The sequence below is a fragment of the Amaranthus tricolor genome, chromosome 12 (genome assembly GCF_026212465.1).
Source record: "Amaranthus tricolor cultivar Red isolate AtriRed21 chromosome 12, ASM2621246v1, whole genome shotgun sequence".
NCBI classification, from domain to species: Eukaryota; Viridiplantae; Streptophyta; class Magnoliopsida; order Caryophyllales; family Amaranthaceae; genus Amaranthus; species Amaranthus tricolor.
In genome coordinates, this window is record NC_080058.1 from 4,191,944 (window position 1) to 4,207,962 (window position 16,019).

The following is a 16,019-nucleotide window of genomic DNA, read 5'->3' on the forward strand; positions in this document are numbered from 1 at the left end:
ATTAAAACTACAGTTAAACAAACATGTACTCCTAGTCTCATACAGACAAACCCTTCACCAGTACAATATACATCAAGTTTTGTGTGTACATACAATCAACCTATTTTGAAATTAACTATTTAAAAATTGAAAGTGAAATTTTAAGATTATAAGTGATAATTTTAAAATTATAAAACATGATAATTTTAAAACTGTAAGTGATCACTTAAATTAAGGTTATAATTAATCACTTTAAAAGTGTAAATGGTTACGTTAAAGTTATAACTTATAAGTGATCACTTAAGGATCACTTTTATGGTATAAGTGATCGACATAATACTGTTACATTTGTTCATCCCAATATAGATGGACACACAATGAACCGTCTCATTTAAGAATTTGTGTTAAACCTTTTGCTTTTTTTATTGAGCTAATTATAATCACAAATTGTTATATGAGACGGTTTCATCGAGAGACGCGTCTTATACTTAATTTAAATAGGCCATTTAATATATATTATGAGAATATGAGCTTCCTATTTAAAGTTGTTTCACTGACAAACGATTTCTACCAACAGTGAAATTTGGGGATTAATGTTTGATCTTAAACCTAAGCCCAATCAAATTATAAATGGACTAAGATTCAAAGTCTTGAGCCATAGGAAACAAAAGGCCTATATAGATTTAATTTTTAAAAAATGTAACAGCCACTGGACCACAAGCTAGGCCTGGGTTATTTGTTGAGATCTAATAATTGATGATTTGGGGTTATTGATGATGTGTTCGAGTTTTGTTCATACAAACTTGTACTTTTCATTTAGTCCATAATTACTTTTCTTTGATTTATGTTTTAAATCCTAATCCTAACTGAAACAGCTATTTTTATAAGAGATCGTCTTTTAAAGAGACAACTTTAAAATAAGAAGCTTATATTTTTATTTTCTTTTTAATTTTTATTAATTGATTTCGCCTATATATTTAATACGTCACTTAGAGAGATCGTCTCTCACAATAATTTGTAAAAGAGGAATGACCTGTGCATTCCTCATTTTTCACTATCTTTTATTTTAATTTATCATACTAATTTAGCACTTTTTTCTTTTTTGGCAATGGTCTCACTCTCTTTATTTTAATCTCACCCATAAAATTATATTTTCTTTCCATCTTAATTACTCATTTTTATTCTTCATTTGTTTTTTTATCTTATTCTCTAACTTAATTTCCTTACCACTAATTTTCACGCATTTTACAACTGATACAAAATGAGAAGCATAAAGAAATTATTAGCTAATTATAAATATTTTGAACACTCAACCTCTTATTTAAATATTATACTCTTAACCAATCAGAGCTATATCTTAATTTCTATTGTAAATGTAGACAACATATAGGTTTTAAAATAGACTGAAACGAGCTGAGGCCAAATAAGATCTGTCACTTATCCTTCTCAACTGGTTATGGATAGGAATTCACAAATTTTCAAGTGGAACTAGTTTTATTGAACTGATTTAATGTACATTTACAGTCTTAAATTAAACATTTATATATTAAAATAATCAATTAAAAAAATTAGGTGATTACATAAATTTGTCTAAACAGTCTCGTACAAAACTTACTATTAATATTAATATTTATCAGAATTCCCTACTTCTGCATTGCCAATGATGCCCAATAAACCAGCTTTTCCAAGTCCTCCCAAAATATTTTCTTACTTCACCGCCATTATTAATGATCTTACATCCGTTTGATTATTAACATTAAAATATGAGAATGATAATAAGTATAAAGTTTGAATTTTTTACCAGGTTTAGAATTATTCTTGTCCTATTTTAGTACTTTTTCTTTACTAATTGATTTTTATGAGCTATTTTTTTTAGAGACAATTTATTTATAAGACGTTATCAAAACAATAATAATAAGTTTTTATGCTATTAAGTTGTAATTAATATTATTAGGTTATTTAACATTTGAAATCGTCTCATATAAGAATTTGTATAAGTTACAATATAATTAAGTGAGATTTTATTTGATAATATATTTGATTTTTTATAGTTTTGAATCAAATAAATTAAAAATATTTAGATTTTAAATTTAAACCTAGAGTCCTAGCGGCCCGTTTGGTTAGTGGTATTAAATGGTAGTAAAGGGAATGATTTATAGTGTAAAATTTTATCAAAAGGTCCATATTATTTCCATGTTAATGAAACTTTGATCACAAAAAAGTTCTTTTGTTTATAAATTTCCATTACCACCTAATACCACATTTTTCATTGGTCATGCATTGGAATGAATTTTATGAAAAAAATGAGATGATTAAGTTGGACAAGCATGGTCATCAAGATAGCCAAGATATTTTTTAACCAAAATTACACTAATTTTTCATTTCCATTAACACCATTTATTACTACCTATTAAATGGACCGTAGAAGTAACAATATTATAATAATATGGAGATAGGAATCAAAATCATGCAGTACTCCTTAAGAAAATTATATCAAGAAAAACAAAAGCATAGTCACATGCACTGAATTTGTTAGCTAACAACTAATCCGGAGGAAATAGGAATAACACGACAAAATACGCCTCATTATGAAATTATAAATATATTACCTTACACCATTACTCAAATGTATTGTTCATAGATGAGCAACAATATTAATATTGGTGTGTCGTGAGGGGTTGATAACTGGTAGTTGAGTGGAGTAACTGATTTGATTAGATGTTTAAAATTTAATTTAAATAGGTGATTTAAAATATATTGTTACTTGTTTAAAATTAGCTTATTTAAAATAATAAGTTGTTTCAATCAGTTAATATACTAAACATAAGGATTAATTAGTTTGGTCACTCAAACATCTATTTATGTCAAAATAAGTTAAAATTATCTAATAAATCTATTTATGAAACATCCTTATTATTTTTTGAGGTTGTTAAGCAATAAGAATAACATTAATAACAACTAAAATTCAAAATAAAAAATACTTTTATGTTTCTATAAGAATCTTGCTAACGAATGTCCTTGGTGTTTTCGTTAATGAAGATATAAATTAATTTCAGATAATAAATTAAAAGATATTTAAAATTTTACTTCATTTATTCATACATTAATTATATTACCTTTATTATAAATTATGTGTTAAAATATTTTATTATTTATTTTTTATTTAATCCATAAGTTCAAATATATTCCAATTAACAAATGCCCACAAAGCATTAACTTTTGCAAGTTAATTTTCCTAAAAAAATATACTGTAAATTTGTAAAATAAAAACACTGTAAATAAGAAGCGTGTAGTATTACCTTTTCAAATTTTTCAATTTGGAAATCTAACATGTCAATGTGTTTTTTAAATTACAAATTAGATAAAAAAAAAATTAATCAAAAATCAAATTCAAAACTTTAAGAAAGCAATACTTAAAACACTCAAAACTTTATATTTTGAAAATAAACTCCCATGTTTTGTAGAGAACAAACTAGTCCAACTTTATCAATCATTTATATTTAAGAATAGTCCATAGTGGTACTAATTAACAGGCTAATAGACTAATATAGTAGTAGTACTCCCTACAACTAATGAATTCATCTTTACGTAAATTAGTGAAGTTTGTCTACCACCTCTTATCAATTATCATGGACTATCATATTATAGTAATGAAAAATCCTTGATAAATACTCCTTCATGTCTTTTATTTTACAATAAACAAGTTTTGCTACTTTCAATTTTGGCCTAGGGTCACTATTGCAAAAAAAAAATATCAATCTGAGTTGGGTAATTGATTTGTGATTCGATTTCGAGTGATTTTAAATTTTACCTTAATTGATCAATTTTAACCTGATTTCTTTAGATTATAAGTCGATATATATGACTTTAGTTGAATTAGTTCAGATTAAATTTAGAGTTTGACCGATCAACAAACTCCTTTTACTTGATACAAAAAGCCAAACAATATCTATGATTGATGCAAATTGAATGTTTTGTAAAATTTAGGGATGGGAATGAGTATTATAAATTGTGATGCATGCATGCACTCATGTTTATTGTCATCTTAACTACAGAACAAGAAACATGGGGTTCATAATTTCAAAATTTGGTTAGTTGAAACCCCACTTGTATTCCTAAAGTGCCAATAAAATTATATTCTTAATTTCATTAAAATTGCTACATTTTATTTTTCTATATAATAACTTTTAAAAATAAATATTACAATTTTTTTCTATATAATAACTTTTAAAAATAAATATTACAATTTTAATCTATAATAAGTACATATGACATAACCACCCAAGAGCCAAAATGAGTTAGTTGGCCACTCCTTTTCCCAAGGCACTGCTTAAAAATAGTAGTTACTCCTACCTCAGTAAGCATAAAGAGTTGGTGTAGATCAAATGAACAATATTATAACATGGAGTATTTGGTCCGGATTCACAAAAGTCTTATATGGACTTGGTCTATATTATTATTATAATTTATACCAACTTTAAAAAAAATATAATTTTTTTTCCAATTAACAAGTAATATCATTAGAAAAATATTTATTTTTTTAGGTTGATACACTATTAGCTACTTTTGCATCATTGTTTGATTATATGTCTTTATAGAATCAAATGAATATTTGCCCTATACGCAGCAACAAGATTTGGCAATTTTAGTTGCTTGTGCGGCAAATGCACGAATCAGGATACATACCCACTAAATGATGGCTACATACATGGAAACATAGTCACAAAATTAGCGAGCCGACAAACAATTACCGATGTCCCAAATTTACATTGTAAACAACAGCCACGTTAGGACAACAAAAAATAGTCGAGATACACAAGCTGTATTTTATACGTAGTAGAGAACACAACGATAAATTTAACTTAGCGACTACATCTATACCCATGAACCAAAAGTCCAAAATTTCAGTTAATTTCTAGAGCAACTCACAAGTCACAATGTTAATTGTTAACCACTAATTGAGATGTTTTAAAAATGAGAATGCACATTGTTGTTTAAAAGCAAAGCATGGTCCTACAACAATATTTTAAACAAAGGGTTAGTAGTTTGACAAGGTAGCTAGGGTGCTAAAAGGGATACCAAAACAAAATATAATTCAAAGTGCACCACAGCTCACTTCTTTGAGTATAAATTAGTAAATCTACATTTGACGAATTCACTCTATCTCTATTGATCCGATCCAATGTATATTTACAACATTAAAGCAATCACTCAAAATTTTTAAGTGATCACTTACAATCTTAAAATATCTAATTATAACTTTAAAGTGAAGTCTTTAACTAATTACTTACTCCCTCTTTTCCTAATGTTCTTCTCGTTTAAAATATTCTACTTTTGAGAGAAAAATTTGATTAAGACTTTTAAGACATATATAAATGATAAAATATATTCATGTGACGACTCGTTAGATTCATCTTAATGTATACTTTTTTATTATATATTTTTTTTAATGTATACTTTTTTATTATATATTTTTTATAAGTTTTTATGATGCGGATTCAGAGATATTAAAACTTAAAATTTACTTTAAAAATTGTGTAAAAAGTAAATAGGAAGAACATTGGGAAACGGAGGGAGTATAATCTTAAAAAAATTACTTGCAATCTTAAATTGATCTATTAAAGAAATTGGCTTATGATGAGACTATAAATTAGTGTATGTATACACTTAATACATCTATTGAGAGATATCAAAGCCGCTAATCAAGCCTACTTGGAACCCAACTCATCCATAACCCTTTTTTTCCATATTACAACTGCTACTTATCACTATCATCCCACTTTTCAATCATATTGTTTTATACCATTATATACCTTTGAAAATTAAATCTCATTCTACACCAAAACAATTCATACATTTTTAAAAATTTACCAAAATGATACAAGGATGTTTTAGCAACCCAGGAAGTCCAATTTCTAGCAAAACCAAAAATATAGGAGTACCCATTACAAGTTCATGTTCATCAAGAGAATCTCTTATTACATGCATTTACCAAACTCGTTTGTGTGACTCACCGATTTTGATTACACTCACCTGGTCAAAAACTCCATGCTCACATTCCCTTACAATTCATGCTCCTGATTGCTTTTCCTTTACCATTTCTCTTCAGCCATCAACTTTTTCGTTGTTTCGGATCCGACCCGGATCCAAATCCGTTCTCCTTAACCAAACCCATGAACATTATCAGAATTCTAAGATCAAAGTGTATTATGATTTTAGCAGAGCAGTGTTTACTCAGCTCAACTCAGCTGAGCCAGAGTCTAAATTCTACCTCGCATTGACTCGTAACGGGAAGGTCGAGTTTCTGTTGGGGGATCTTCATGATGAGTTGACTCGGAGACTCGGGCACAACCGTGCGACGATTAATGCTGCTGAATCGACGCTCTTATCGCGAAGAGAACACGTTTTTGGGCGGAGAATTTACGCAACTAGGTCTGAGTTTCTGGGTTTAACTCGGTTGATCGAGATAGAGTGTTCAAGTGGAACTTTAAAGGTAAAAATTGATGGGGAAGTGAAAGTGAACGTTAAAAGATTAGCATGGAAGTTTAGAGGAAATGAGAGAATGATGATTGATGGTGTAAGTGTAGAGTTTTTCTGGGATGTATTAAACTGGGTTAATAACAATAACAATGCCGGAAATTTAAGTGCTCAAAAAAATGGGGTGTTTGTATTTCAAATAGGTGAAGGAGGAGTTTGGCCAGAAATGATGGGGCCGGAGAAGAAGTTGATGAGAAAGAATTCTCCGTCGCCGGCGACGGCATTGTCCCCGGCAGGATCGAGTTCAAGTGTGTTGCAATGGGCGGAGGAGAGTAGTGATTGTGGGCGGAGTTCGTCGGGTTCGTCGTCGACGACGAGGTCGAATAGTAGTCTGGGTGGTGGTAGTAGCGGTGGTAGTAATGGTGGGTTTTCTTTGGTTTTGTATGCATGGAGGAAAGATTAATTTTTTAATTTATAATTTTTTATTTATAATTTTTGATTTTTTTAATGTTTTGTTTAAAATTTTAATTGGGTTGTTGAGAAAAGGGAGACTAATGATTAATTGATAGGATGGGTAAATTTTGTGTAATGAAATGGTGGAATATATTTAATATTGATAATAATTGATGTATAGTTTAATTACTTGTCATTCTAAGTTTTATTATTAGAGTTTTGTTGTTGATAAATTTGCATGATTAGTATTTTAGTGATAGATTAATAGAGAGTTGAAATTGATTTGAAATTTCCAGGTGAAAAGGTGGAAAGTTTTGATAAAGAATAAATATTGGCTGTTTGATTGTTTTCCAATTCCCATTTGTTGGTACTTTTTTTTAGTCTTTTCCTTTTGAAATTAGCCAACATATTTGTCTGTTTGAAATGAGTGCGTTCTAGAGCTTGCCAACTTTATTAAAAAAAAATACTTGTCCCCTTCCTTTGAATTTTTAAGAAAATGGGATATTTATTAATAAAAGAGAGATTATATAAAGTTAAAATGTATGAATTAGATTAAGAAAATAATTTTTTTTAAAAAAAAAGTAAAATAATGAAAAATAAATGCAACAATCCACAATAAAAAAAATAATGCAAATTGAAAAAGAATGTAATGTGATTTTTATAGGAATATGATAGAAATATGTAGATCAGAAGAAAAGACTAATTTAATATGTGCATCAGAACTAATGAAAGAGTGTGAGTCATAAACAAAAAGAAAAATATGACAAAATGTATTAAATGAACTAAAAAAGTTAGACAAAGGGAGGTTCCTATTAACAGAAATGGAGGGAAAACGTTAAAAGGTAAGGATGAGAGGGGATTTAAAGGGGTCACATACATCGTGCTGATCAAACTTCAGATATGACGGTCAACTAACTTATTATGATAAGTAGTAGTCCTCCACAAGATAATGTTTTACAAAAAGTATTATAAGTAAGGCCTTGCTCGGATTAACAAAACTAATTCACACAAGAATTTTTCAAGTGAAATTATTGTGGTATTAATTAAAGGGATAAATATTTTTGTACTTGAGTTTGGTATCAAGGTAATAAGTACCCAAAAATTCTCATTGATCAATAATCTCAAGTTTCTTGTGCACCCCATCCTAATCAATTCATAAAATTTAAAATCTTAAATTCTCTTGTAATTCATCAAAAACATATATACAATTATCAAAAAAAAAAAAAAGAAACAATACATGAATAATTTTGAAAATGGAAAACAAATAGGAACAATTAAAACTTGTTGTAAATTCAGAATTGAATATTATGAAAAAGAAAAGATATATCAAAAATAAATTTGGCCAATTTATTCTTAATCTAGAAAAGAAAATTGGACAAAATAAAAATTAATCATTAAAAACAAAAAATTTGTTGCAAATTTACGAAATAAGGATTAAACAAAAAAATTAACTTGAAATTTCAAAGAAATTAAAAGAACATATACACTTTCTAAATGCTTGAGTGATGAGTTGAAAATTTAAAGGAGAATAAACCATGAAAATAGGAGATTAGGAGGAGAGAGAAAGGAACCAAAATTTTCAAAGAAGTTTTTAATATACATGAATATAGCCATATGAAGATGAATTATTGAGAAGAGGAAATAAATTAATTAATTAAACAAAATTTTCGTGAGGTTAAAATTTTACAAGGTAATCATTACTCAAGGAGAGAATAGAGTACTATTTTTGAGGGGAAAAAGTTAATGTGAAAACATTTTACCTTAATCTAAGCACATAAAATTATTAAGTATAAAAAAAAAAAAAAAAAAAAAAAAAAAAAAAAAAAAAAGATAGGACAAATTAAAAGGGATGGTGGAGAGTACTAAGTGATGAGAGCAGAGCACTTTGGTAACGGTATGAGAGCTTTCTTCAACTCTCAAAAGCATCTCAATCTTTTTAAGGAAAAGTATGACAGCTTGAATCTACCACCACCATATCACAATTCACAAACTCTTTAATTCTTGAACACTAAAAAATAATTAAACAGAATTTTCCTAAAATAATGTAAGACTATTACCGATAAATAGATTTAGCAAACAGTAATTCAAGAATTTTCATACATATGGGGGTGCAAGAATCATGATAACAATTTATTCTTACTATAAGTTATACAATTACTTGTGGCTAAAACTTTGTAATGTCTATCAGTTTAAGATTGTGTGAATGCAAAGCAACCAGATTAAGGCCTAAAATTGGTTTGTCTTCACCACAATCTGAAAACTAGGGATGGAAGTAAACATATACCAATAAATTTGAAATAGCAAATTTTGTACAGATTAATGCAATTTACCTTAACTCGGTTGGTAAGATCATTGTTTTTGCTCAAAATATGACGTGCACAGATTACAAACCGCGTTCCAAAACTGATTATTCGAGGAAAGAATTGCAGTCGAACCGATATCTGACCACGAAAGCTAGGAATGATAAGGCTGTACCTTCAGTAAACAGAATCTGAATGATGTATATGTGTAGGCAAACAAGTAAAATATACAAAATGGCACACAAACTAGTGGCAGAGGTGGAGAGATGGGCAAGTAGATAACTCTTCTCGTCTTCCCACCTGACCCAAAATTTTAATCATAGGGTCCTCGAAATTGACTACGATAATTAGACTAAAACATATAGAAACGAAAATTGAAGGAGCACACATTTTTTACTTCAGATATTTCTTAAGAAATTTAGTACGGTTTACGTTTTATGGTGGGGCCTAGCAACCCCGAGCCCTTACATAAGTCTGCCACTGCTTTCCACAGAAAAAAGACAGGATGCTAAGTATGTGAACAAATGCAGATCACCTAAATGACTCACCTCATATATATCTAATATACGGAAGCTCACAATTTTCGAATTTATGTTTTACAAAGACATAAATGTCACCAAATATTCTTCGGTTCAATTTCAAGGTTTTGTGAAACCAGGAGTGAATATCTGTCCGACTGCTTCAACTGCAGAAACATTCCACCTTTCCGCATGTCTAACAATCTGTTTGATTATTTACAGAACTGTCAAAAGGAATTCTAACAGGATATAGCTTCTACGCATAAAAGAAATCTATATACTCACTTTATAATCGTCATCCAAATCATAGGTTGTACTTCCTTCAATTGCAATCAGAGGCTTCCATGGAAGCTTTAAGTAAGTCCTTCAAAAACATTAGAAAATAGAATTGGACTTTCAAATATTTATCACAATAGATTACTACTTTCCCGGTATTCCTATGATTAAGCCATTGTCAGAATTCAATTGCCATAAAAAACTATTTGAAGCTCTAGCTCAACCTAGAACTCCATCTAATACCTAGCAACAACCAACAATCCCTTAAACCAATCATTATCAGGACCATCTAAAAGGCCAGAAACTGAAGGAACACATTACACATGAAAATATCTTTTTATCAAGGACAATTAAACACCAGTATGAAAGGGTAACAAAACTTGGTAGTTAAATGATAACACCCCAAAATTTTGCATCTCGTATTCAGATATTAGCATGCCATCCGTAAAAGCAGCAGGATTACATAGAAGGTTTTGACAATTCACTATGCTACTAATATCTTAATTTCAACTCAAGTACATATCTGATTTCTGACTTTTGGACATGGGTGTGGATAGTTTACACTTCTTTCTGGACCAAAAGTACAAAATTTTCTGTATAATTGTTAAGCTTGGCATTCAGACATGTATCAGTGTTTCTGTGCTTGCCCCCCTTACCAGAGTCTAAGGAACATTGATAACTCACTAAAACTAATTCAATAGAAAAAAAAATAAAAAAATAAAACCAGTCCAGTAGTGTTATGCACCTTAGACTCCAAGTTGCTAAGACAAAATTTGTCTCTGAATTAACACCCTGTGTGTCAAAGTAACCTGTGTCAGTATTTAGCAACACCGAACAGAGTTCCAATCCTAACATATAGGTAACCACAGAATACAACAATAAATGAAACACTAATGCTGAGATTAAGAAGATTCAAATCAATGTTTCAAACCTATACAACCACAAGGCACAGTACTATAAGACTAGTAACTTTTTCCAAAAAAACTTCAATTCTAATTGTTTTGTGTTTCTGATTTTTTTTTTTTTTATTATTTTCTTTTGTGTGGGGTGGGGGGTGGGGGTGTTTATACTTTAAAACTGGAGATAGGATAAACAAAATCGATGTTTTCATGGTAAGCGAACTATAGTTTTTATCACGTTTCCATTAATACCTAAGAATAAATTAAATTAGTTATTTCAACAAGCATTGAAATCACGCAAGAACAGAAATAATTATTAAACAATATAAAAATGATATGCCTTGAATCTTCAAGTCAAATGTACAAAGAGTCAGTAAAAAAAAGAGGCTAGAAATCAAGAAGGGTCCATGGGTATGTTAAGTTAACTTAAGGATTCCAAGGGAAATGAATGGATCGAAAAGGAAAAGAAGAAGTTACTTGAGAAATGAAATCACATTTTATGTTTGGTCAAAAGAGCAAATGTGTTTTGAATTAATTGCATATTCAAATGATAAAGAAAGAAAAAAGAAAAATATAAGTCACTCTCTTCCGTAACATGTCGATAACCCCATAAGAAAGTTTGTCTACCTACAGGCTACAGCTTATTAACAAGTTCAAAAATCAAAATATTTTCTTTTCTTCAAGTATGTCAGATGTTTCTCTGAAAAATAACAGCACAAAAAAAGAAAATAGAGTAAAAATGCTAATACTATGACAAAAATTAATACGTTTGCAATGCTTCTTAGCACAATAGAGGGCTGCTCAAAAAATGGCACCAATAATTGCAAGTTGCGGGAATACAAATCTCTACCTGATACACATAGAACATAGTTGTCAGTTTATTTCATCTAGCATTGAACACTAGGCTCCAATCAACAAACAGGTATGACTCATGTTTAAACTTTAAACCTATATGAACCCCTCACCCTGAAAAGATGGAGAAGAAAAGATAATTAATAGAAAAATTGCACCCACCTTGCAAAAAGCAATCTAAATCAAGCAAAGGTTTACTCTAGTTATAAGATTTCCCCTTGGTGGCTTCAAGGTCCCAACTTAGATCAATAAAACCAGAACTTGTGGGGACTTGGAGTTTACTTCCCCTCCCCTTATATTGAGTTTATGTATGGGCATACTTAGTGCGATATAAGTTGGGCGATTAAAGATCATATGGCTTTACTCACACTCCAAAAACAAGGCCACATCAACATGACTTTTCGAAGAAACTATTCAATTTTGCATTTTGAATAACATAAATAGTTTACATAACACGACAAAACAAGATTATAACTTTATCAATATGTAATCCGTAACTGATATTTGACCTTACAATTAAAACTTCAAGCCACTCTAACCACAAGTGAAGGTCGGAAGGAGCACAATCAAAACTTCAATCAACAATTGTGAAGGCCGGAAGATTTCTTTATCATTTTTGATTCTGATAAACTTATAATTAGGGGCTTGGCTAAGAATGATAGCTAGACATATTAATCTTAGAGACTTAAAATATGAGTCCACATCTAACCAAGATATTTTATAGGGCCTTTAATCACTATTTTCCAATGAAACATAGTTGCATATTTTTATTAGATTTTTCTAGATAAAAAGCATAATATAGAATAGAATTCCGTGTTCCTGGAATAATAAGAATAGCTCAAATTTAGGCAGCGTTTCCTCTTCCAAAAAGCTAAAACCACAACGAGTTTAACATTTAATTTACCCCAATCCCATTAAGTTGATCCCGGAGTTAAGGAGCTCGGATGTACGTAACATCACCTTTATTAATAATAAAACTACAAAGATATTGTTTCCGATTGACTATTGGTAAATAATACCATGTGCAACTTCACATAAATACAAACTACATTTAATGAGTCATTTTACTATAGTCCATCATAATTTGAAAACAAATGACTATAAATCTTTGGCCCCATCGAAATAAGCATGACATAATTTATTCATTTGTATGTGACCTTCACACCTAAGTCTGGGTTTAAGAATTTAGCTAATCAAGCGTCTTGGAGAAACAGGTCTTTTTACAAGACAAAATACATTTAAATCACCGACCCTACCCAAGCTGGATGTGCGGAAACATCAAGGTAATAAATTGATTTGTTAGTCAAAGCCATCATCAATAACTCAAGCTAAAATTTACAATCTAGATTCTGTCGACAATTAAAGAGCTCATAGAAGTAGTAACTCACAAGGTAAGAGTTTTCACACATAATCATCTATTAACATTTACCAGAGGTCGTAGAGTCTATTATTACCACGAAATTTAATAGTTGGATCCTCAAAGAGACAGTCCTCAGCATAAATTGAAGAGGTAAAAATCCCTGCATCCACCCAGCAAAGCTGTTAACTCTTACATCTTGTTGGCGACTGTGAATGTTTAGTAAATCTAATAACAATAAGCAGTCCTAAAATGAGATCAGGTAGTTGCAAGCATACATAAAGGATCAGGAAATTGGCACATAACCATACGGCTCATTGTACGCAAGTGAGAGCATCGGTGCGTCTAGTATGCTCAATAACAATAGTAATACAATAACCCCACCATTCCAAGAAACAACATTACGTTGCATTCCCAAATGTTGTTAAAGCGGTTATCAAAAACAAGAAGGCTTGACCCTTTAATTTTGATTGCAAACACCATCTAAAACTTAGAGAACAAGTTCAAATAAGTCATTAATCGCAAACAATTTTTCTCACCAACCAACTACCAATCATCTATTCATTCCCAATGCCAGCAAATAGTAAAGGGGTGTTTGGTATGAACTTTTAATACCAAGTAAGGGATTCAATTACCATAACTCCATATTTTTTATTTGGTATAATATTAGATTAACTCAATCCCTTTCTTGAGGGTAATGGATACCCTTATTTTGTTACCACTCATTTTTGTCAAGTAACAAATTCCTTTTTTTTTTATGTAGTTGTTGTCTTCCTTTTTGTTGCTACTCTTGTTGGTGTTTGTATGATCAAGTAAGTTTCCCTTATATAACTACAACACTTACCCTTACCGTTACTTCTCTTTAATATTTCCCTTTCCATTATATTTTATTATTTCCCTTTCCATTATATTTTATGTTTCTATACCAAACACTCTAAGAGTTTTTCGGTTTTGGGCCATAACAAATTACAGTAAAATGACACTTTAAATCATTGCAGTTCTTAATTAAGTGAAGCTGCAACTGAATCTTGCAATAAATAGCCCATCAAACAAGATGAAAACAGTGTGCCTTAGAGAATTCAGCAATCCATGGTAAGATTTCAATGAATTGATGTTTAACTTATAAAAATGACAAATGTTCATGAACCAAAAACTATCCAAAAAGAACAAAGAAAAAAAACTTCACCTGTAACAAAATAAGCCTTATCATAATCAGACTTAAGAACAGCCAAAACATCATCCACCCCAGAAATCAATAACTCTTCCTTCACATCGGAAACCACCACTTCCCTTCAAATTCACAAACAACTTATCATTGATAAAACAAGAAAGGGATCAAAACCCTAAATTTGCAATTAAAATTAAATTATGAATAGGCAAAGAGTGGGGAAGATGGAAACCTGTTATTATTGGAAGAAGAGAAAAACCTAAGGATTTCAGTGACGCCATTGACGGCAAATTTAAGAAGCTGTGGTGTTTGGTTCTTTATATTATGGTTATTTGATGGGTTTAAACAGCATCTAGTGGTGTTAGTGATCTGAAAAAAGGGGGGAAATCATAGAGCATTTAGATAATTAATCAAGTGAAGAAATTTGTGAAGGGTTTGCGATGAAATTAAATAATTGATTACTCTAGAGTAGTAGGATGCTGAAACCATGCTGGTGCTGAAGCAGTAAATTCCCGCCATCTCTGCCTATAAATAACTAAATTCTAAATACAAGGATTGAGAGAAATGGTTGGATTTTGCCCAATCTAAAGATAAAAACAATGTATAGTGTACCTTTTATGGAGTATTTAATTATTAAATTTGACAAGGTGGTTATTTGTTAGTTAGGTTGTGTTTTTAATTGACTTGTTTGAATAGCAAAAAATGTTAATTATTTTTGTGGGCTTTTAAGCAATTTAAATAAATTAATTTTTTAGGAACATGCTAATATAAAAATTTGTGCTATATACAAATTTATTAATATGAATATATATATATATATGACTTTAAAAAATAATAAAAGTATATATATTATCGTGATTATGAAATGAATAATACAAGTATATACTAGTAAAGTACTTGTTTTTTTAAGCTAGTTATGGTAAATTTTATTTGTTCTATTTTACTAATTATATAAGGGTTTTGAACAAGAATTATAAAATTGAATTCTTAAACTTCGCCACTCTTTTTATTTTATCGCTACTCCTATTTTAATAAATTGACGAAAATGCTCCTGGACTTAAATTTGTTGTATACACTCCAACCTCACTAAATAACACCTTTACCACTCTAAAAACACTAAAATCAAAACTTAAAATTTGTGGAGCTAAAGCTAAGGAATTCAAAACGCAAACAATAATTTGATGTAATTTCTAAACGAATTTATCTTAAAACAAAAAGGCGACTCGTCTTTTTTTTTTTTGCTTTTTATTATTATTATTATTATTATTATTATTATTATTATTATTATTATTATTATTTTAGAAAATTAATAATAATAATAATAATAATAATATTAAATTAATAATTATTAACTTATATAATATATTAATTAAATATTTATTAATTTAACTTATTAATTTAATGATATTTATTTTAATTTTTTAATAATTTATATTATTAAATGTATATTAAATTAATATCATTAATGTAATTAAATTAATTTAATAATCTTTTTAGAGCTGGGATTTTATTAATGTTAATTACGTAATCATTTCCAATCTTGAATTAATATGGTCATTAGTTATTATTTTTTATTTGTTTAATTAACTTAACGTAATATTTTATTATTGTAATTTATTATTAATAGTTAATTAAGTTATCAAAATTATTATAATTTATTATTAATATTTAATTAAATTATCAAGATTATTACATTAATTTTAATTACATTAATAATATTAATTTAATATACATTTAATA

At 29.2% G+C, this 16,019-nt stretch overlaps 2 protein-coding genes across 5 annotated transcripts; one reads left to right on the forward strand and one right to left on the reverse strand.

The window, feature by feature from the left end:
* The first annotated feature begins 5,854 nt into the window (after positions 1-5,854).
* On the forward strand, positions 5,855-6,919 carry LOC130828456 (uncharacterized). The gene has a single exon (XM_057694443.1). It carries the CDS (start codon positions 5,855-5,857, stop codon positions 6,917-6,919), a length of 1,065 nt encoding a protein of 354 aa, XP_057550426.1.
* Positions 6,019-14,887, reverse strand: LOC130797266 (uncharacterized). Of its 4 annotated transcripts, XM_057659797.1 has the most exons (10): positions 14,742-14,887; positions 14,512-14,648; positions 14,298-14,401; positions 13,209-13,274; positions 11,670-11,752; positions 10,749-10,795; positions 10,013-10,091; positions 9,758-9,931; positions 9,240-9,378; positions 6,019-6,139 (listed from the first exon to the last, which is right to left on the reverse strand). In XM_057659797.1, the coding sequence occupies exons 1-8, from the start codon at positions 14,796-14,798 to the stop codon at positions 9,848-9,850; spliced, it is 657 nt and encodes a 218-aa protein (XP_057515780.1). In that variant the 5' UTR covers positions 14,799-14,887; the 3' UTR covers positions 6,019-6,139; positions 9,240-9,378; positions 9,758-9,847. The 4 variants fall into 4 exon arrangements, with proteins under 4 accessions (XP_057515780.1, XP_057515782.1, XP_057515783.1 ...); XM_057659799.1 differs by lacking the exon at positions 6,019-6,139 and having other exon boundaries at positions 8,725-9,350; XM_057659800.1 differs by lacking the exon at positions 6,019-6,139 and having other exon boundaries at positions 8,725-9,378.
* Between the last annotated feature and the right edge of the window lie 1,132 nt (positions 14,888-16,019).

What these genes read in the sequence shown, in the direction of transcription:
- LOC130797266 (XM_057659797.1), bottom strand. Translation starts at nt 14,798, where the DNA reads ATGGCGGGAATTTACTGCTTCAGCACCAGCATGGTTTCAGCATCCTAC. An exon ending in CAGCATCCTACTACTCTAGA is followed by an intron (nt 14,649 to 14,741) that starts GTAATCAATTAT and finishes CCCTTTTTTCAG; the next exon opens with ATCACTAACACCACTAGATG. An exon ending in TCCAACTATTAAATTTCGTG is followed by an intron (nt 11,753 to 13,208) that starts GTAATAATAGAC and finishes TATGTGTATCAG; the next exon opens with GTAGAGATTTGTATTCCCGC.
- LOC130828456 (XM_057694443.1), top strand. Translation starts at nt 5,855, where the DNA reads ATGATACAAGGATGTTTTAGCAACCCAGGAAGTCCAATTTCTAGCAAA.